Source organism: Schistocerca gregaria, chromosome 1, assembly GCF_023897955.1.
Source record: "Schistocerca gregaria isolate iqSchGreg1 chromosome 1, iqSchGreg1.2, whole genome shotgun sequence".
NCBI classification, from domain to species: Eukaryota; Metazoa; Arthropoda; class Insecta; order Orthoptera; family Acrididae; genus Schistocerca; species Schistocerca gregaria.
Window position 1 is genome coordinate 261,885,638 of NC_064920.1, and position 24,308 is coordinate 261,909,945.

At 41.6% G+C, this 24,308-nt stretch overlaps 1 protein-coding gene across 1 annotated transcript in view; it reads left to right on the top strand.

The window, feature by feature from the left end:
• Positions 1 to 24,308, top strand: part of LOC126339781 (inter-alpha-trypsin inhibitor heavy chain H4-like) — a 196,220-nt gene that overhangs the window by 112,754 nt on the left and 59,158 nt on the right. The window contains exons 8-9 of the mRNA XM_050001661.1: positions 11,589 to 11,736; positions 22,350 to 22,720. Coding sequence (XP_049857618.1) covers positions 11,589 to 11,736; positions 22,350 to 22,720 — 519 coding nt within the window. The remainder of the gene's footprint in view (positions 1 to 11,588; positions 11,737 to 22,349; positions 22,721 to 24,308) is intronic.

Below are 24,308 nucleotides of genomic sequence, written 5' to 3' on the forward strand. Positions count from 1 at the left end.
ATGGAAAGTGCTACACCATCAATGCAAAATTGGTACCCAATGCTTCCTTTCCTGTGGATGTATTGATTAAAATTTATTCCTTAATTCCTGAACTAATTGTATCACCAGTTGACAAACCCAACATTGCCCGGATGTTAATTTTGCCTATTTTCTATTACACTCATGCTCTTAAATTAAGGATAATTGCAGAATGTGGTACCACACAACGTGGCACTACAGAAAATTGGCGCTAATAGCATAGGCACATAGGGAACACACGCGACACAGATCTGTAAGTCCACGGTATTAGTGATAAGCTGAGAAAACCGTCCCGAAACACATGTGCTACTAAACGCCACTGTTTCTTACGCATATACCCCGACATCAATATGGTATATGGTCAACATGCACACGCACACAGGCTGCACAACGGGTTGGCATACTCTGGATCAGGTCGTCGAGAAGCTGCTGAGGTATAGCCTCCCATTCTTCCACCAGTGCCTGTCGGAGTTCCTGAAATGTCCTAGGGGTCTGAAGACGTGCAACGATACGTCGACCGAGAGCATCCCAGGCCTACTCGATGGGGTTTAGGTCTGGAGAACAGGCAGTTCACTCCATTCGCTTGATATCTTCTGTTTCAAGGCACTCATCCACTATGGCAGCTCGGTGAGGCCGTGCGTTATCATCCATCTGGAGGAGGGTGGGACTCACGGACATACTGGTGTAAAATGACGTCCTGATACACCTAACCTGCAACAGTTCCTCCGTCAAAGACATGCAGCGGTACACGTGCACCAGTCGTAATGCCATCCCACGCCACCAAACCAAGACCTCCATACAGCTCCCTTCCACGGACATTAAGGGGTTGGCATGTGGTTCCTGGTTGACGCCAGGTGAAAATCCGGCGAGAATCACTCCTCAGTCTACACCTGGGCTCGTCTGTGACCATAACCTGAGACTACTGTTATAATGACTAAGTACTGTGTTCTTGACACCAGGTTTTACGGGATATCCTGTGGCCAGGGGTCAGTGGAATGCACCTTGCAGCTCTCCGGACGAATAAACCATGTCTGTTCAGTCGTCTGTAGACTGTGTCTGCAGACAACTGTTCCAGTGGCTGCGGTAAGGTATCGAACAAGGCTACCTGCAGTACTCCGTGGCCGTCTACGGCCACTGATGCTGAGATATCGCTCTTCTTACGGTGTTGTACACTGTGGACGTCCCACACTGTAGCACCTGGACGTTTCCTGTCTGCTGGAATCGTTACCATAATCTTGAGATCACACTTTGTGGCACACGGAGGGCCCGTGTTACCACCTGCTGTGTTCGGCCAGCCTCCAGCCGCCCTAGTGTTCTACCTATCACAACGTCATCAGTATGTGTTGCGGTTCTAGGCGCTTCAGTCTGGAACCGCACAACCGCTACGGTCGTAGGTTCGAATACTACCTCGGGCATGGAAGTGTGTGATGTCCTTAGGTTAGTAAGGTTTAAATAGTTCTAAGTTCCAGGGGACTGATGACCTCAGATGTTAAGTCCCATAGTGCTCAGAGCCATTTGAACCAGTATGTGTTCTTTGAGCCATTTTCAACACACAGTCACCATTAACACGTCTGAAAACGTCTGCACACTTACTCGCTGCACCATACTCTGATCTGAACTGCACCAACACACTTCTGCATATCCGAACTGCTGCCAGCGCCACTGTGCGACGACCGCAGGTCAAATGCGCCGCATGGTCGTACCCCGAGGTCATTTAAACCCGCAAACCGCCCACCAGAGCGTTGTTTCACCATGTATCAGCATTGTGCTTAATTTATGAGCATGAGTGTAGAAACGATACCTTATATGTACTCCTGTAGCAGACCTGGCGTGAGATGATCATAGACAGCTTCCGTATCTGGGTGCAGCTGTTTCGTGTGTCTACAACTCGAGTTTCTAAAAATACCTACGGCAACGCCTCTTCATAGCTTTATGGAAGGCTAATGTTTTCGTCTACAGCCGTTTGCGATTCGCAGTTGAAAGCAGTCGACAGTGCTGCCAGGTGCCATATTGTTGTTGTTGTGGTCTTCAGTCCTGAGACTGGTTTGATGCAGCTCTCCATGCTCCTCTATCCTGTGCTAGCTTCTTCATCTCCCAGTACCTACTGCAACCTACATCCTTCTGAATCTGCTTGGTGTATTCATCTCTTGGTATCCCTCTTCGATTTTTACCCTCCACGCTGCCCTCCAATACTAAATTGGTGATCCCTTGATGCCTCAGAACATGTCCTACCAACCGATCCCTTCTTCTGGTCAAGTTGTGCCACAAACTTCTCTTCTCCCCAATTCTATTCAATACTTCCTCATTAGTTATGCGATCTACCCATCTAATCTTCAGCAGGTGCCATGGATTTCCTTAAAATGAATCGACTGTAGGAGTCCCTTTGTACAAAACGATAAACTTATTAAAACTTCATACATCATGCGACATTTTTTCAAGCATCTCAGCATTTACATCATAACTCTTGAACCATGTTTCGTAGAATTATATATTTGTGTAGGTACAATTGAGCTGCATATGACGATACTATCTGCGAAATGTGTTACGAATAATGTTAGCTGCAAAGAAGAAATAAATGTAAACGTCATGCACAATGCGGCATTATTTCAACCATCTTAGGGTGTATGTAGTCATCATCTTCTGAACCTTTATAGGTGACCAATATAGCAGCAATTGTTATCTGTCACTAATGAATATGTGTACCAAGTTTGGTTGAGATCATTCCAGTGGTTTACGAGATGATGAACATACATACACATACACAAATACATAATACAAACATACATACATATTTATAATATGTGTCGATTTACTTATTCTGTATTTTGCCTGAGCAGATTAGGACCTTAAGTCCTCTATTACAAAGGACCAGGAAAACTCACATCATAAAATATTACTAAATAATCTCACTTCCTGTGAGCAGGCCTACTTCTGGCTCATTTATTTACATCTGAGAAATTATTGTGAGAAGAGTTATAATTACAAACACAAATAATAGCAGTGAATAATAACAACTGCCTTTAAGGATGGATGATAATAATAATAATAACAGCCATACTGTTCAGGAATTCTAAAGTAGATTATGATGAAAACCATTTCAAACAAATAGAGCTCCACTCCAAAATGAACAATACTGGAAATTTCTATAAGAATGTTAAAAAAAGAAACTTAAATATTATCCAACAAACATTTACTCAAAATATTACAATGGAAAAACAGCGCACAATAACCAAGACAACAATGACATTTTAATAAAGAATTTTTAAAATTTAAAAACTTGTGAATGTCCTACATAAACGTTTGACTTTACTCGAGAACTCAGTACCTTAAATCGCATCCCGGAAAGGAAGGAAAATTTAAGGACGTCATCAAATTCCTCAAAGCTACTAAAGCACCTGTGGACGATTCCGTAACTGCAATACTTTCGTATAAGAAATTCCTGGACAAGCTAACAGAAATCGCTCAAAATGTTTGGTTGACAGAGGAGATTTCTGAAGGCTGGAAGACAGAGTCGACCCAACCACTGCACAAATCAGGTACTAAAACAGATGTGAACAAATACAGAGGTTTTAATCTGATGCCAGTTGCCCATAAAATCTTATCAAAGGCATTTTTGACTATGGAAAAACTACAATTATTGCCTCAAATTGGTCAAAAGCAATATGGTTCTATAGAAAACTCTTATGTTCACATCAGGTTCTCAAATTAGAGTCAATAGTAATGTATCAGATAAGATTTAAAAATTTCGTAATCACTATTATTGAGAAAAGCATATGACTCTGTCAATAGGCGACAAAGTATGTTTAGACAGCAAAATCGTGGCTCTCACTAAGGAAACACTAAAAGCATCCACTGAATGTGAAAATTAGAAGTAAAATTCCTTGAAGTTTTGGCCTCGCCCAGATGCTCTTGTGAGCAATAAAAACTCATATGGAAATGGAGAATGTCTTTAGGACAATACAATTTAGTGGCTGAGTTAGATCCAAAATAGCCTGTCTACCGTTTCCGAACGACCTGACTATTTTTTACCCTCACTGGACCAATCACTAGACATAATTACTGAAACCACATGCTGAAGAAGCAGGTTTGTAAATCTCCTTTGAGAACTGAACAAGACAACTCGGAGGCAGAGGCCATTAAAGTAATAGTTAATAAGATGATTGCAGCTCACTACCCCATGATTACAGCTCACTACCCCACTAAAGATGTGTATATGTTCGTCCCGCTAATTTTATCTGGTATTTCAGCAGATATTTGCAATTACTTTTTTGCCGAAGTCTGTCCAGGCAAACAGTACTCATCAACATTTTGATTTGCAGCTCCTTGTGTTGGCCGTGTTTGCAGTTAAAATTATTGGATGTGAGGTCCGAGTTATGTAAAAGATCGTTTTTTCTTAGTACCCAAACAAGTTTCGGCACCACTGTGAAATTATCAGTGGGTTTTCGTTTTTATTTATTCTTTACATTTGGGGTGCATAAATTGTGTCACAACAAACCACGATCGCACTGTGTTTCGGTTAAGTGAAAAGTGTTTTACTACGTTATTTGTGCAAAATACTTGTTATAGTTAAGTGTGCATCACAACACCTCACCATGATGCGGAAAATGAAAGTGCTTGCCACACGAAAACATGGCAAGCTAGCTGTAATAATTGACACACAAGTGATCTGGAAAATTCATCCAGTTAAGAGCAAATTCAATATGGAAGACTTCACACTAGTGAATCTTGAACACATACTGAAAAAAATAACACATATGATTAGGAAAAGAATAGCTTTCTATGGCCACATACAAAGGATGAATGCTAATTGAGCGGCAATATGGCTGTTCACTAATTTCGGTAAATTAAAAACGTAAATATGGTGTAAAGTGATTGGAAGGGACATAGACAATCTCAGAATCACTATACAAAATAGTGAAGAACGACTGCCACTCGGAAAAAACTGTACGATTCCGAAAGTTTCCGTGAAAAAATGAAGGAGACTGGAGCACCTGGACAGCAGAAAGAACAAGGAAAGATCGAGAAATTTGGAAGCAATGACGTACGGTTGAAATAAACGTAGTCACTCATTAGTAAAGCGGTAGCAGTACTAATTATTATTATAACAATAACGGTATTAAGAACAACTTTAATATTGATTTGTAACAAAATAAAAGATCTGAGCCGTCCTTAATGATTTTATTTTGTTGCAACCAGTTTCAACGCTTCAATGCGCCAACTTCAGGCTGTTGATGCGGTACCGGTTTATATATCCGTGTTTACATCACATCAGTTGCCAGCATAACTGGATATACAGATGATGTGTGAGCACTCCAACCATCAACTGGCAGTTGATTGTTGGAGTGCTGACACATTATCTGCGTATCTGCAGTACATACCTGCAGGCAAAACATTCGCCGTCTTGCGTTATCCAGAGCATCTGACAACACGGCAATCCCACGGCCAATCGGAGCGCGTGGCGCCATGTTTTCTTAGTTTAAAAATGGTGCGTTGTCGACTTACACAACGTTTTTTTTTACTTGCATCAGCTATCCAAGGTTAAAATTTCGTGACACAATTTCTTCCACCCTGTGTATACATACTGTCACCCACATAATTAGGCAATGCGGTATCTACTTTTATGGCAAATCGGAAACAAAACTTCACCTAAGAAAACTAACCGCTCTTGATACCCTAAACACTCTTTTCTAACACAGCAGACATCACAACAGCTAAACCTTACGCAGAACATAGAATGCTCACCAAATGCAACAATACACAGTGTCACAATAACACTTGCTATTGGCAGAAAACTACCACGCAGTATAATGAACAAATGAAGAACGTGTGAACCTATTAACTGAGTCTGATTGGCCATAGCATGATGTACTGTTCTTTTAATTAATTATCACAAAAATGATGATGATTTGAAACAGTATTGATTACTATGGGCTTTAGAAATTTGCACATGAAGTTACTCTGTACAAACGGGCAGTACAAATTATAATTTATAAGAAACGTTTTGGCGCAGAATAAATGATTGTACTAATTGCTACACTAGCTCAGAAGGAGCCTGTACTTTAATTTATCACACAAGTTAAACAGCTTAAGGGGTCTCTTAAACTGGTAGGGTTGGAAGAACCATAATAAACTGTAAATAGTTATACAAAAAATTAAGATAGTGACTAATACCTTGAGTAACAACTTAAAGTATAATGAATAATGCTAAATTAGTGCAACAGTTAACAATTTGTGGAGCTAGCAACTAGTCTCTCAATGGACTCAAAATCAAATTGACTTTGTAAATGACTCCATAACTTGGAAGAAACTACTTTAAAACAGCTTATACAAAGAAACAAACAATTACAAGTTTACAAACCTGTTCAAAGTAAAATAAGACGGCTGTCTTTTTATAACTTTTAGTTACAGACAGCTATAAGCACTTTATATTTTTGTCATTGATTATTCTTATTTAATGATAAGCTTTCTTTATGAACACACCTTAGGAAACATTAAGACGAAAAAAATTATTATGTAGCGTTTATCGTTTGCTACTGTACCCAAAACTAACCAATCTTCATATTCTACAAAGTTAATGAAACTGAAAAATTTTCACTGCCAAAATTATCAGTTTCATAAAAACCGAATACTCGGAATTAATTCACTTGGAAAGGACTCCGTCTAGGAATGTGATTGGGAACAATTAAGCTGCGCGCATGTAATTTAGAAGTTCCACAAAAAGTTATTATTCAATACAAAATACCTGTTCCATCGGACGGACATATTAAATAATTCTGATGAAGGTGGTGACGCTTGTGACAAATTACAATGGCTATGAAATTTATCAAAACTAGACATGATTGTCTTATTTGGGAGTTCCGCGATCTTTCATTAAATAAAAAATGGCGTTTCAGTCTTCGATCGCTATTCTTTATTTTCAATCAATTACCGGTTTCGGGCTAGCTGCCCATCTTCAAATCATATGTTGTAGTTACAAAGTAACTTGTCCGTACAGAACACACAGTTCACTGTCATATGACGCCATACTTTATTGGCTATGAAATTTACGCTAAAGCAACCATTGTTCATGATGTCAGCTTCGCCCTAGTATAACTCTTCTTGGCCTCGTAAACTTAACGAAATAGAACCAGTGATGATGCCACGGTCGACAGTCTATTTTACATTCCATCCGAGACTAATTTTATGCTCGCAAGCCTCAGTTGCAATGAAATGAAATGTGTGGCTAGGGCCTCCCGTCAGGTAGACTGGTGCAAGTCTTTTGAGTTGACGGCACTTCGGCGATTTGTGTGTGTCTGGGGATGATATGACGATGATGAAGACAAGGCAAGACAGCACAACACAACATCCCGTCTCCGAGCGGAGAAAATCTCCGACGCAGATGGGAATCGAACTCGGGCCCCTGTGCACAGCAATCGGTCGCCTGACCACTCAGCTATCGAGGCGGGTGCCTCAGCTTATACTTCCAAATTACCGACAATATCTGACCAAGTCTGCCGTTGAGCATTCATTATCACAGTTAGAACTCGAATATGCCATTCGCCACCCAACTACTTCCGCAGCCTCGGAGCTTTGCTACAGGTTTCGCATTTAGATTCACTACTTATAGACCCGTAAAATATACAGAGTTTTTAAAAAATTATTACATTTACAGAATGTTACGAACAAAACCAGAGGTACAGTTAGAATATAAATCTTAAAACGTCAAACAATTATTACATATTTACACAACCAAAGATCTTGACTTTGCAGATATACTAGTGCACAATGTCAGCGGAGTGCTTATATGGAATATACATAACCCTATCGATTATTGGTGTTACATGCTGGTGCGGGACCATAATCAAAATCTGTGAGCTCATTCTTGTCCGCCTGTGTAGCTTGCACTCCAAACTAATGTCTATTACGGACGTCAGCTCCCAATACTATCAGAATTTATGAACATCTCCACAAACTTTGTTAAATATTACTCTGGTGATTCATGGAGAGATACTTTTAATTTCCTTCAGTCCATGTACAAAGACAGTCCCTTCAAAAAATAATGTTCCAAATTTTTGTAACAATTTCTTTAAAGATTTTATCGATGTTTATATGTCTGGAATGATAATAAAGAACTTGTACATACAGTCTGACCAGAAATATCTGGGCACCCCTACGTAATGCGGAATCTATCACCAGATGTCACAAGATGTAGACTCACCCATAAAAAAGCAGATGGGGAGAGTTGCGTTGTCAGTAGAGAAACACTAACAACAGCATGAGTCTGTCAGGAGAACATAGTGCCTTCGAAAGCCATCTAAAAGGAACTGCGCGAAATCAGCGTATGCGATTTTGTTATTAGTCCTCTGTCAGTCATTTCAGTCTTTAATCCACTTACTCGACACATACTGCTCCTGACTGCGATTTACAATCCTTTTAAACTTTTCCCACAATTTCTCTGTGTCCATCATTCTGGAACTAAATGATGTCCATTCAGTGTCTGAATGGGATGATGGCAACTGCTTACATGCTTCTTTAATGACTTATTAAGTGCAGTAACTATCGACGCTATGGTTTCATCTTGATCACTGATCACTGTCTCTATACTGACACCGTCATAAGGTCAGGCCTCTATGTAGTTACAAATCTAAGATATGCTTATTGTCTACGAGCCGTCGAACTAACTGCTCAAGATAGTTTTCGGAAAACATGCTTAGAAGTACTTCGGAGCACTGCCTCTTCATTTCCCCTTGAATGGATCCACAGACAGTCCAGTGTATGCGCAGTACGTTAAAGTCGCCTCCAACTAGTATTTTCTGGTCTGGGTATTGTGTTTCCGCGCTACTGAGCGAAGATTTTCTTGATACGAAAACTTGATTTCACACAGACCTGTTATACGTGTCCAGATAACTTCAAAGTCACACTCTAAATCGATCCCATTAGAGAAAATATTTCTGTAGACTGCATTGAAAACTCCCCCCTTTTTTTAGATATGAATTCCATAAGTCACTATATATTTCAGAACTTTCTACTTCGGACTTCAGTCACCTCTCAGTCCCGAGAATAATTTAAGCGAGACGAATTTCCGGGAACTTTGTTATGAGTACTTCGACAATTACTGATAAAATTTTAATAGCCTGAACGCGGTCTGTTTCGCTACCTGTATGTCGGCTGTCGAATGTTCATCAGAGTACCTCAAACTAGTGCCTACCTTAAAACAAACCAGGTGCACTTGCTGAGTAGCTGCTTCCTTTTTGTAGTACACCCACAACCGTACATTTGAGGAGAATTCTACAACTTTCCACCCAGTAACGCTGGTCCAGAAATCTACAGCCAAGACCGTCACAGAATCAACAAAGCCTTCGGATTGAGACCCTCCATTCGGCTCCACACCGAAGTTCCCAAATAAATTCTGGGAAGAATGCTACAAATTTCCAGCTCTGCTTGCATCCTCATAATTGAGCCTAGCAGCCTTCACCAGGCTCTTCCAGGTATGTGTAAGAACTGAGGATTGCCTCAGATCCGAAGTGACAGCCGTCTTTTATACCGACGTGACGCACAGCTTGCAAATGTCTGTGCCCTGCACGCTCGATAGCCATAGGCAAGGGCTCTCCCACGTCTCATATGAGGTGCCCCAGCTGACGTGCAGGATGTACATTGACAATGAACTGCGTTTGCATACAACGTGCACACATCGTATCCCTCTCAGCATTATTAATAAAACACAGAAAAAGCTAAACACGTAATTTGCTTCACTGCTGAAATTCACTGGGATCCGTGAAGATATTTTCTCCAAACATTGTACACGTGTGACTTATGTCGGAGTAAGTACTGTGGGAAGAAGTCCCTCGGAGTAGATGAAGGGATGCGAGAGTGGGAGTAGGAGCGCCCTGAAATTTAATAATTAGCCAACTCTGGAACAGTTGTGACAAATAATTCAAAACAGCCGACATTACTCAACGACTTCAGGAATTAAGTTACACATGTCGCCCGATGCTAGGACCACAGCGTAAGTAGAATATTGAGTTGTCAGAACAGAACGCATGTTACAGGCTCCGGCAGACACAGATCTGTTGCAGTAAGGTTTACAGGTAAATCACACTATGGGACTGAAATTGCATGACAGCTGGGAACGTGCTCCGATGTTAAAGTAAGTAGGACAGTACGACTGTTATGTCAAAACGTCTTCTGGTGATATATGGGCCGAATACAGTGCCGAGTTCACTAATAGTGAAATGGTTTCAACAATCCGACCAAGCCGGCACAGACGTGGGTGATGATGATCGGGAAAGAAGGCTCTCAAAATCGACCGCAAACGACAGTGTCTGGGCAATATTTTCGGTAAGTAGAACGACCATCTCACAGGAAGACAGTTTCCAATGCTGAGGACGTGCACGCAGCAGTTCTCGAACGGCTCTTGAGTCCAAGGAAGGGATTTCCACCGTGAAAGAGTTCACAGATTGGTAGGACGAACTACTTTCGTTTACTCAGAGTTGGTGAGCATGCTGAAAAATAATGTCGCATATTTGTATCGCTTTGAGGTGTAGTGTACCTGTGTTCTGTGGCTTCGAATGGATACTTATCTGGCAGCCTTCTATAAACCAGTGAAGCGTCAGCACAGATATACTGCTGCATTGTGGGGCCTAAACAGTTGGAGCAAGTGACCTGAAAAATCGTAGTTGGGCAAAAACGTTTATTTGAGGGGTTGGATCAGAAACGCTCACTCACTGGAATGAAGTAGCTCCTTTTTCATGGCACACTATTCACTGTACACTTATTACAATAAATGAAAGAGAACCTCCTTGCCTTTTTAATTCAGATCAATCTACCTTTATACGTTAACCTATTTTAATATCACATCTTACGTAGTTTTAAGATATGCAAGAAGTCCTGCAGTTCGTCTATATTAAAAATACAAAAATGCCCAACAATTTTTCAGTTTGGGAAATTATTTATATATTTGCATTTACACCACAATAAAAATCACAGTAAAAATCATCTCTGTGAAAAATTGTTATTGTGGCTTCACTATTCACAATACTCTAATAACAGCACAAGAATACTACGATATTTCTGTTTTGTGGTCCTCAAATATTCAGAGTGAAAAAAAAAACACTTCTCCTTGGACGCACTTGGTTGAGTGCATGTACATATTTCAAAGCGTCTGTATTTCTATTTACGTGTATGACAACAGAAACATGTCTATAGGGTTCAGCGTTCACTTCGAAACACCTTCTTGGAAAATTCTTGCTTTGACTCACTCGGACATCGACACCTAAAATGGTTTTCACTTTCCCCAAGTAAATCCAGCATTGCAAGTATTTTATACAATTTAAAGCAAAAGAACTATTTGCAATGGAAAGACGAACATATCGAGTAATAGATAAAAAATTTACTAATACAAGGAAAAAAACAAAAATTTTCCAGGCTGTATGTGTTACTTTCATACTCTGCGCTGCTCGACTCTTTTAGATCTAAATCCATTTTATTTTTCAGCACAACATGTAAATTTAATACTACAGTTCATAGAGCATTTAGACAGTGTGTTGTGAGTAATAAGGATTGTTACTAATACTCTGCAGTGAATTCTGTAGGTGTGGCAACCTGACGAGCCATTGATATTCAACTACTTGCGGGAAGAGCGGCTTACTCGTGAATCCATAAAGAGTGGCGTTGTCCCTGCCACTAGAGAGAACATTGCCAAGGCCAAGAGGAGCGTGGACTCATTCGAAGCACTTGGAGGTTGGTACAATCAAAATAGTTTTGTTTGTATTTATTTCGGACAAAGTAGGAACCTTGTTTTCTTTGAATATTACTTATTGGTAAACCCAAATAACATTGCCAGACACACATCTGAATACCTTTATCACTGCTTCTATAAGCTGGAAGAAACAAACGTGGTAATAAGGTCAAGACAGGGCAGAGGATTTCGATGTCCAGTAAAATTTTCCAGATAACCACAAACCGTAAATGCACCATTGTGGAGGTATGACTGTAAAACGACAGCCGCCCACATGAGTGCCTTGATTGTCGATATTTCCCTGTATTGTTTAACTTGAGATAAGATTTTCTTAAATTCAAAAGTCTGTATATATAAAATGAGTTACTTTTTTTTTACTAATTAAATAAACTGAGCAGTAAATTGGAGTGATCAGACACTGTACAATTCATAGCAGAGCATTTACTGTTTTGTGTGGCTATGGGTATGGTCTTAAGTATTGTTTTGGTTTAAATGAATGTAAATCATGCTTGTGTTTAAAGTTATTAATATTTTATTTTGTGTTAAATATGGAAGATTCTTGTTATTTTTTCTGAAAAGGAAAAAAACGGTAGAGGTAATGACTGAACATAATAACGGTTAGGTTTTCGGCAGTAGACAGCAGCCCATCAGCAGTTGTAGGTCTACCCAATAGCCATAGCATGTCGAACGGGTCTATGATTCGGATCAATATGAGCTTAGATCAGCTGCTTGTTTCGAGTGCTGAATCTAATATAGTTTTGGTTTCTGTTGGTGCTGTTGAAAGGTATGGTTTGAAAAGGCTATCATACCTTTCAACAGAAATATGAAAGCAAAATTGTCAGGGTTAGTAAGAAAACATTTCATCAGGGACACTGGCATTGATGTGCCTTTGACACTGGAGCCACAGCAGCACCTTTTTTAGGGCACATTTAGATTTCAGGGTGTGAGAACTACATAATACTGAAAATTTTGAGCCTAAAATACCTGAAACTGAAAGGGATATAGAAATAGACATATGTTGATGTTGTGGTCTTCAGCCCAGAGACTGGTTTGATGCAGCTCTCCATTCTACTCTATCCTGTGCAAGCTTAATCATCTCTGAGTAACTACTGCAACCTTCATCCTTCTGCATCTGCTTCGTGTATTCATCTCTTGGTCTACCTCTACCATTTTTACCCTCCACGATACCCTCCAATACTATATTGGTAATCACTTGATGCCTCAGAAAGTGTCCTACCAGCTGGTCCCTTTTTTAGTCAGATTGTTCCACAAATTCCTCTTCTCCCCAATTCTGTTCAGTACCTGCTCATTACTTACGTGTTCTACCCAACTAATCTTCAGTATTCTAGCATTCTTCTGCAGCACCACAGTCTATTCTCGTCTTGTCTAAACTATTTATCGTCCATATTTCACTTCCATACACGACTACACTCCATACAAATACTTTCAGAAAAGGCTTCCCGACACTTAAGTCTGTACTCGAAGTTAACAAATTTCTCTTCTTCAGAAACGCTTTCCTTGACAGAGCCAGTCTACATTGGATATCCTCTCTACTTCGACCATCATCAATTATTTTGCTCCTCAAATAGCAAAACTTATCTACTACTTTAAATGTATAATTTTCTAAACTAATCCCCTCAGCATCACCTGATTTAATTCGACTATATTCCATTATTCTCCTTTTGATTTCGTTGTTGTTCATCTTATATCCTCCTTTCAAGACACTTTCCATTCCCTTCAACTGCTCTTCCTGGTCCTTTGCTGTCTCTGACAGAATTATAATGCTATCGGCGAACCTCAAAGTTTTTATTTCTCCTCCCTGGATATTAATTCCTGCTCCAAATTTCTCTTTTGTTTCCTTTATTGCTTGCTCAGCACACAGATTGAATAACATCGACGATAGGCTACAACTCTGTCTCACTCCCTTCACAACCATGCCCTTCTACTCTAATAAGTACCATCTGGTTTCTGTTTAGTTGTAAATAGCCATTCGCTCCCTGTATTTTACCCCTGCCACCTTCAGAATTTTAAAGAGAGTATTCCACTCAACTTTGTCAAAAGCTTTCTCCAAGTCTACAAATGTTAAAAACGTAGATTTGTCTTTCTTTAATCTATCTTCTAAAATAAGTCGTAGGATCAGTATTGCCTCGCGTGTTCCAACATTCCTACGGAATCCAAACTGATGTTCCCCGAGTTCGGCTTCTTCCAGTTATTCCATTCGTCTGTAAAGAATTCGTGTTAGTATTTTGCAGCCATGACTTATAAACATATAGCCTCCAAATAAAGGAGGTTTAAAATATCAGAGGACTGACTTTCTGATTTCTTTACATGAATTGGAGCCACTAAACAATGTTGATGTAAATATGTGTTTTTGAACATCAATTGATAACAGATTCCGGACTGCTTAATATGGATAGATATAGTTTGGCACCGAGTTACTTCAGAACAGATAAATAGAAAGGAGGTGTTACCACTTACATCAGGAAATTGCAGTGGTATGGAGCAAGTAAATAGGAGACAGCCAGTTTAATATTAGGTGTTGTGAGAATCATCAAACCATTGGGAGGAAGAAGGCTGGCAGAAAAGACTAGGGAGCAAACATTTAGTAAATCTGTGGGAGGCAGTTGTCTGGGAGAAATTCCACAGCCCGAACGGAGCCGTTTACAGCTGGCAACATACCCCAGGGCTCGCCACAACGGCGGGCAATGGGCCATCCTATTTTGCCCATAAAAATTGGAAATGGCTGGAATACGAAATTACCTTGTCACAACACTGTACTTTAATTGTGCTGCCCTGTTTTCTATAAAGAATAATTATTACATTCAGGACACATCGATAAAAGGAGCCTATCTTCCATCAAGCTATCTGCGATCATTTATTATGGTAACAAAGCTGCAGTTTGTTTCCACTTTTCGGCTATTTGTTTGTTTTTGTGTTATTGTTTAAAGCAGGTCAGGTACAAGAATTACTGAATCAGCAGGCAAGATGGTGACAACCAAAACTGAAAACTTAGTGTGTTTCGATTTTCTATTTCCTGGCCTTTATCCCATACCGTCACAGGTCCGTCACGTTAAGTTTTAAAAATATAATGAAAACAATCTAGACCGCATAAAACATTTTATTTTAAAAAAAGACGGTGACCAGTTTCTGTAAATGCATTATCGTAAAAGTAATTAGAGGACATAGGAAGGTAAACGTAACAGCAAAAACTATATAACTACAGTATAAATAAGAGATACCCTTGCTGACTGCTGCAGCTGGTGGTATGGAGCACTGCTATTGCCTGGTGTGGAGAGCAGATAACTGCATGCATGTACCTACTAACCGAGCAGTGCACAACCGTAACTGGTCCTGCCAAGTTTATGCCCTATGGAATAAACAACGATGAATACGTCGATAGCCTTTTGTGTAACCCATAACAAGCTGCATCTGCTGCTCGTTCGTACACCGCACGGTACCCTCAATGGCGCCATCCTGATGACATTATTTTTCGTGGCCTGGAGCCACGCCTTCGGGAAACCGGCAATCTTTGACTACAAATAATGGACACAGTTCGTCGAAGAACAAGACGTGCTCCACAAACACAGAACACGATTCTTGAAACCGTTCACCAGCCACCTAGTCCCCGTGATATTGCAAGGCAATTCCAGATATCTGAAAGACTGGTTGTTGAAGTGTTGCACGATGAATAACTGCATCCACAGTGCACGTTAACTCAATATCAGCGGTCAGAAGGCCGCATTCGACGAGTACAGTTTAATAAATGGCCTTTGAACGAAGTGGATGATAACGAACATTTTATACATTTCGTTATCTGGACTGACGACTCTAGCTTCACTCTTGGAGGTATTTTAAACCTCCACAACAGTCATTATTGGTCAGCACACAACTAAATGTCACATGTGAACGTGTCTTTCAGACACGCTTTGCCAAAATCCTGTGGGCTGAAATCGTGGAAGGAGTGCTTTTAGGCCATTTCCTATTGCCGGACAATTTGAACGAGACCTTGTATCGTACGATTCTTTGCAGTGCTTTGTCTGACACGTTACAAAACGTACCGCTTGGCATTCGGCGACAGCTATATTTGCGGCACGGAGTTGCACCACCACACTTTGTAATTATATGCATAACTATTTAAACGAAGCATTTCCAGGGAAATGGATTGTTTATGAACGTTCAGTGTTCTGGTCTCCACGCTCCCCAGACATTTATCCGTTAGATTTTTATTTGTGGAATCGCTTCAAGGAACAACTTTTTAGTACTCCACCCACGCATGTGCACCACCTAATAGCTCGCGTGCGTGCCGTTTCGGCAATAGTGGATGCAGCTGTGTTGCATAGGGGCCAACAAAGTATCATCCGATGAGCGGCGAAGTGTCTGCAGATGTGAAATTGACCGTTTCTCATACGTGTACATATTTGCTCTGTGAGATAAGGCTGCACGTCTAACGCTTGTCAGTCTCATATACTGAACGTGAGTGCTGCGGAACAATCTATATATGGCGTTTGTATAACTTCAGGTCCTGTCTCAATGCCTAACATTTTACAAAAACGCAGCGTACATTATTCCCAGAATCAGTGCACCTCAGCAATTCTTTGTCATAGTTCCTATTATCTCAGTAATATGATGCCCTGTGTCAAGAGTAATTTTATCTGTTTCTCGCTCTGTTTGTCAGTTCTCAGAAACTGTCACTTCAACAGGTTGGGAATCTGATTTTTGTGCCTAGCATAGAGTGCAATCTAGAGTATCTTACCTACTGCATTCTTCGTACCTCACTGGATACAGACGATGCTACTGTATCCACTATTATTTATTGTTAGGTTTATTTGTTTCATAGAAGAAACATAGTGGTCGTTTATGGCTGTAAGAAGTTCATGTTATGATGTAATTATTAAATAAAGGTAACAGTAACAGAAATAAGTACATAAGATACTGGATTGTGGAGGTGTAAGTTGGTTACAATTTGAAACTTTAACCGAAAAATAAATAATTGCTGCAAACCCGACTCGAACATCGACGAGTCTGCATATCCATTCACTCCTACACTGCTTCGTCTCACTGAGCTAATGGGACCTCTCCAGCAGAGGGCACAGTTCATGCTACCCTTTCTTCGTCATGCTGTGCGCAGTTACAGTATGCCCATTTCTAATCAACCTTTTGCTGAGACTAGGTTTTGCTACTCGTAAATACCTTTTGTCTTAACACGGGATGAGGAATCACATGCTGAGCGTCAAGTGTGGCATTCTTTTCTTCAACCTGTATTTTATGGAAGCCTATTTTTATATATACATGGCTGTGGCCGCTATCCAAATACGTCATACCATAATTATATTATTAGTGATTTTATTCGTTATTGGCAATCACTGACGTAATACTGAATACGGTGGGCTGAGCTGTCGCTATTTACGGAAGGCAACTGTCCGTCATGCAGCATCTGCGCTTTACACCACGCAAAAGCAGTCAGTGCTCCATGCCAGAAGCTCCAGCAAACAGCAGGAGTATCTCTTAACTTTTTACGTGTAGTGAAGTTAAGTAATTTTTTATTGTTATGTTTATCTTCATGTGTCCTCTAATAACTTTAATATTTCTCCATTTACATTGTATGTAATGGTCGGCGGATGATCAGACGTTGCTACAAACCTGTCACCTTTTTTAAAAATAAAATATTTTACGTGGTCTGGACAGTTTTTAATTATATTTTAGTAGTATTTTATGACCTCTGATATTTCATAAAGCTATGTTTCAAAAGAAATTAATTGTTAACTTTTGTTAGCGGTAAAGGGTTCCTGTCTCCATCCCTTCTTCCGCGAGACGAAATGTATGTACACCACCTGCCTACGTCTGACTTTTTCCCATGTGGAAGTATGCGAAAGTCTTAGAAATCGTTGTGAAATGTGCAACGGAAACGGTTACCAGTCCAGTATTCACCAAGTAGGATGTGTAAAATCAACTAAAAACCACGTACAGATTGATCACCACACTTTACCTCGTCGTCAATCCGCCAGGTGGATCACATCCGAAATAGGCATGTCTACTGAAATCGGGGGAGCAGCGTACTAATGCGCGCGGTTATCAAGACTGGTCGATATTCTCAGTATTTTGATAAACTGGCTAATAGTGAAGTGAGGTGCGAAATATGTTTAGAGAAGTGAAGTTTTCGTGAAATATTTCAAACATGAAACAGCTTTGAAGAAAACACGCCACCATAACAGCAGAATGAAATTATTTACTTAACAATAACATAGTGCACGTTTTCATCAACGATGTTGAGCCATACCTGCACGTGTCGATGCATTTGTGGCTGACACTTTTCTTACGGCGCTACTCACGAGTAAACTACTGATACGTTTCGTTCGGTACAGTGCCCCTACTTCCATTAACTCATTGAAATTAATAATAGTATGCTACTCTTCTGGAAAGAAGGGAAAGCAGAAAGGTGGAAGGAGTATATAGAGGGTCTATACAAGTGCGATGTACTTGACGACAATATAATGGAATTGGAAGAGGATGAAGATGAAGATGAAAGGGAGATACGATACTGCGTGAAGAGTTTGACAGAGCACTGAAAGACCTGAGTCGAAACAAGGCCCCCCGGAGTAGACAACATTCCATTGGAACTATTGACGGCCTTGGGAGAGCCAGTCCTGACAAAACTCTACCATCTGGTGAGGAAGATGTATGAGACAGGCGAAATACCCTCAGACTTCAAGAAGAATATAATAATTCCAATCCCAAAGAAAGCAGATGTTGACAGACGTGAAAATTGCCGAACTATCAGTTTAAAAAGCCACAGCTGCCAAATACTAACGATAATTCTTTACAGACGAATGGAAAAACTAGTAGAAGCCGACCTCGGGGAAGATCAGTTTGGATTCCGTAGAAATGTTGGAACACGTGAGGCAATACTGTCCCTACGACTTACCTTAGAAGGAATGGTAAACCTACGTTTCTAGCATTTGTAGACTTAGAGAAAGCTTTTGACAATGTTGATTGGAATACTCTCTTTCCAATTCTGAAGGTAGCAGGGGTAAAATACAGGGAGCGAAAGGCTATTTACAATTTGAACTGAAACCAGATGGCAGTTATAAGAGTCGAGGGACATGAAAGGGAAGCAGTGGTTGGGAAGGGAGTGAGACAGGGTTGTAGCCTCTCTCCGATGTTATTCAATCTGTATATTGAGCAAGCAGTGAAGGAAACAAAAGAAAAATTCGGAGTAGGTATTAAAATCCATGGAAAAGAAGTAAAAATGTTGAGGTTCGCCGATGACATCGTAATTCTGTCAGAGACAGCGAAGGACTTGGAAGAGCAGTTGAACGGAATGGATAGTGTCTTGAAAGGAGGATATAATATAAACATCAACAAAAGCAAAACGAGGATAATGGAATGTAGTCGAATTAAGTCGGGTGATGCTGAGGGGATTAGATTAGGAAATGAGACACTTAAAGTAGTAAAGGAGTTTTGCTATTTGGGGAGAAAAATAACTGATGATGGTCGAAGTAGAGAGGATATCAAATGTAGACTGGCAATGGTAAGGAAAGCGTTTCTGAAGAAGAGAAATTTGTTTACATCGAGTATAGATTTAAGTGTCAGGAAGTCATTTCTGAAAGTATTTGTATGGAGTGTAGCCATGTATGGAAGTGAAACCTGGACAATAACTAGTTTGGACAAGAAGAGAATAGAAGCTTTCGAAATGTGGTGCTACAGAAGAATGCTGAAGATTAGATGGGTAGATCACATAACTAATGAGGAAGTATTGACTAGGATTGGGGAGAAAAGAAGTTTGTGGCACAACTTGACCAGAAGAAGGGATCGGTTGGTAGGACATGTTCTGAGGCATCAAGGGATCACCAATTTAGTATTGGAGGGCAGCGTGGAGAGTAAAAATCGTTGAGGGAGACCAAGAGATGACTACACTAAGCAGATTCAGAAGGATGTAGGTTGCAGTAGGTACTGGTAGATGAAGAAGCTTGAACAAGATATAGTAGCATGGAGAGCTGCATCAAACCAGTCTCAGGACTGAAGACCACAACAACAACAACGATACTCTACGATGAAAATAAACGTTATTAACTACGAAACTTCATTGTACATGACCATCAACTTTTTGTTTTTATGCTCAATGCTACCGGTTACGATCAGCGGACCGTTATCAAGCCGAAGCAGAGCGTCTCTTGATCGGAACAGGTAGCATTGAACATAAAACTAAACAGGTGATGATCATCTACAACGTACTTCCACAATTATTTGGCAGTTGTAAACTCCTGCTTCACCATAAATCTGAATGCTATTAACATTCTACGTTTTTGTTCTGCACATCTATATATTTGCAGCCCTCTGACACTAGAGGGCTCCAAATTTTAGCGCATAATGGAGCGTGTAATGTAGCTATCTTAGCCTGTGTGAATCAACATGCTATAGTCGAGTTTCGAATTCGAAGAGTTCGTCCACATATGGAGCAAGGTCTCCTGCAGCATGACAGTGTCAGAGCATACGCGAACGCTGCGACCTCTGCCAACAATCCGACGCCTTGTGTTCACTGTCATCGATCATCTTCCATACAGTTCTGACCTAGCCCCCATACACTGTTCATCTCTTTTCAAACACCTTGGAGGACTTTACTTTGTTAGTGCTGAAGCGGTCTTGTTGGTGGAAATATGTTTGTCGCCGAGCTGAATTTTGGAAATTTTAGGTAAGGACTATGGGACCAAACTGCTGAGGTCATCGGTCCCTAGGCTTACACACTAATTAAACTAACTTACTCTAAGAACAACACACACACCCATCCCCGAGGGAGGACTCGAACCTCCGACGGGGGGAGCCACGCGAACCGTGACACGACGCCTCACAGGCATGGCTACCCCGTGTGGCCGCCAAGGTGACTGTGGTGAGAAATATACAGGATGTCCGAAGCTAATGTATACACTCTTTTAAACTGAATATCTCTTTAATTGAAGGAGACAGAAATACAGTGTAACGTTTGTGGTGTACCTAAAGGTTCAGCTGAAGGTGATAAACGTTCCGCGACAATACAACGTCGACAACGACTTACAACAGACCAACATGGCAAATGTATCGTTTCGAATGGTAATGTAATAGTAAAGTCTTCAAATTTCTCAGCCCGTAAAATTCTGTGAAGATTTCTTCGGGAAACGTGTGTACGCCTGGTTCAATGCACCAACACTTTCATTGTGTGTTGAACGTCTCTTCCTTCCACACTGTCTCGTCCTCATATCTTGAACCGTTCCATCGACATCTCACATTCTTGTAATTCTTACCTTTGTTGGTGGTGGCGTTCCAAATTGAACCCTCCAATGTCGTCGTACCTCAGTAACTTTCTCTATTTTCTGTTGACCGAATGATAACGCCATGTTTGTTTACATCCTTGAAACAAAATTAAGTCGTATATTTGTCCTTACCTTCTGAATTATTACCTCCGAAAATTATATCTCTGTTTCCTTTAATTAAAGAGATATTCAGGTTCAAATAGTGTATACATTGAAAGTCTCTTCGGGTTTGCTGCCGGATTCTAAAATCCAAGTGGTCGCCATCTTCAGGAGAATGCTGCCTCTGCTGATGAGCCCCGCTGAGTTCTCAGGGATAGAATGGAGGGTAGAGCCACGGATCGTAACACATCTGAAACGTAACGTCCACTGTTCAAAGAGCTGTCAATGCGAAGAAGAGGTGATCGAGACATGTAACCAATGGCACCCCATACCATCTCGCCGGGTGATACGCCAGTATGGCGATGACGAATACTCACTTCCAATGTGCGTTCACCGCGATGTCGCCAAACACGGATGCGACCAACATGATGCTGTAAGAAGAACCTGGATTCATCAGGAAAAATGACGTTTTGCCATTCGTGCGCACAGGTTCGTCATTGAGTACACAGTCGCAGGCGCTCCTGTCTGTGATTCAGCGTGAAACGTAACCGCAGCCATGGTCTCCGAGCTGGTAGTCCAAGTTCCTGCAAACGTTCGTGCAGATGGTTGTTGTCTTGCAAACGTCCCCATCTGTTGACTCAGGGATCGAGACGCGGCTGCACGATCTGTTACAGACATTCGGATAAGATGCAAGTCATCTCGACTGCTAGTGATACGAGGCAGTTTGGATCCAGCACTGGATTCCGTATTACCCTTCTGAACCCACCGATTCCATATTCTGCCAACAGTCATTGGATCTCGACCAACGCGAGCAGCAATGTCGCGATAGGCTACAATCCGACCGTTATCAAAGTCGGAAACGTGATGGTACGCATTTCTCCTCCTTACACGAGGCATCGCAACAACGTTTCACCAGGCAAAGCCGGTCAACTGCTGTTTGTGTATGAGAAATCGACTGGAAACTTTCCTCATGTGAGCACGTTGTAGGGGTCGCCACCGGCGCCAACCTTGTGTGAATGCTCTGTAAAGTTAATCATTTGCGTATCACAGGATCTTCTTCCTGTCAGTTAAATTTCGCATCTGTAGCACGTCATCTTCGTGGTGTAGCAATTTTAATGGCCAGTAGTGCAAAATGTTAAGACTCCCCCCTTATAGTTTCTCTTTGTAAACTGTGATAGGGCGGGAGTTGAGTCTGAGCCCATGTGTGACATGCCTGTGTTGGCTGTTCCCAGTGACCTACATGTACGAGGCGCTGGAGACGGCGCTGCTCGTGTCGAAGGCGGCGCTGCTGTCAGAGAGGCGCAGCAGTGCACCCATGGTGGTGCTGCTGACGGACGGAGAGCCCAACGGCGGAATCAGCAACACCGACGAGATCGTGCGGCTCGTCTCCGAGCGCAACCGGGAGACGGCGGTCGCCGTGTTCACGCTGGCCTTCGGCTCGGGCGCCGACTACGGCTTCCTGCGCCGCCTCGCGTTGCGCAACGGCGGTATCGGAAAGAAGATCTACGAGGCGGGAGACGCGCACCTGCAGCTGCGCAACTTCTACCGCCAGATCGCGTCACCGCTGCTTGCCGGAGTTACATTCAAATACGACTACGACAAGGTAAGTTCGGTTTCAGTTTTGTGGGCTTCTTTGTGTCAATGTGTGGCCCTTGTCAACTTTTGCACTAGTCATTCCAAATCCTATGAGGGACGTATTGTTAGTAATTCAACACTTTTTTTCTGATAACGGGTTGGTTTTATTTGGGATTCCAATACAGAACTCTGCATGTTTTTCTCAATGGAGACACGTCTACGGACGTTAAACTAACCTCTGTCGTGCCGCAGGGGAGTGTTATGGGACCATTGCTTTTCACAATGTACAGGGTGTTACAAAAAGGTACGGCCAAACTTTCAGGAAACATTCCTCACACACACAAAGAAAGAAAATATGTTATGTGGACATGTGTCCGAAAATGCTTACTTTCCATGTTACAGCTCATTTTATTACTTCTCTTCAAATCACATTAATCATGGAATGGAAACGCACAGCAACACTTTGTTACAGCAAATGTTCAAAGTGTCCTCCGTTAGCGAGGATACATGCATCCACCCTCCGTCGCATGGAAACCCTGATACGCTGATGCAGACCTGGAGAATGGCGTATTGTATCACAGTCGTCCACAATACCAGCACGAACAGTCTCTACATTTGGTACCGGGGTTGCGTAGACAAGAGATTTCAAATGGCCCCATAAATGAAAGTCAAGAGGGTTGAGGTCAGGACAGCGTGGAGGCCATGGAATTGGTCCGCCTCTACCAATCCATCGGTCACCGAATCTGTTGATGAGAAGAGTATCAACACTTCGACTGAAATGTGCAGGAGCTCCATCGTGCATGAAACACATGTTGTGTCGTACTTGTAAAGGCACATGTTCTAGCAGGTAGAGTATCCCGTATGAAATCATGATAACGTGCTCCATTGAGCGTAGGTGGAAGAACATGGGGCGCAATCAAGTGTACGCGTGGAGGCCAATCACCTGCTGATAGTGCCTGCACACGCTGCACATGGTACGGAAACAACTGGTTCTCCCGTAGCACTCTCCATACAGTGACGTGGTCAACGTTACCTTGTACAGCAGCAACTTCTATGGCGCTGGTATTACGGTTATCGTCAACTGCACGAAGAACTGCCTTGTCCATTGCAGGTGTCCTTGTCGTTCTAGGTCTTCCCCAGTCGCGAGTCATAGGTTGGAATGCTCCGTGCTCCCTAAGACGCCGATCAATTGCTTCGAACACCTTCCTGTAGGGGCACCTTCGTTTTGGAAATCTGTCTCGATACAAACGTGCCGCGCCACGGCTATTGCCCTGTACTAATCCATACATCAAATGGGCATCTGCCAACTCCGCATTTGTAAACATTGCACTGACTGCAAAACCACATTCGTGATGAACACTAACCTGTTGATGCTACGTACTGATGTGCTTGATGCTAGTACTGTAGAGCATGTCACCACAAGCACCAAAGTCAACATTACCTTCCTTCAGTTGGACCAACTGGTGGTGAATCGAGGAAGTACAGTACATACTGACGAAACTAAAATGAGCTCTAACATGGAAATTAAGCGTTTCCGGACACATGTTTCCTGATAGTTTGGCCGTGCCTTTTTGTAACACCCTGTATATAAATGACCTAGTAGATAGTGTCGGAAA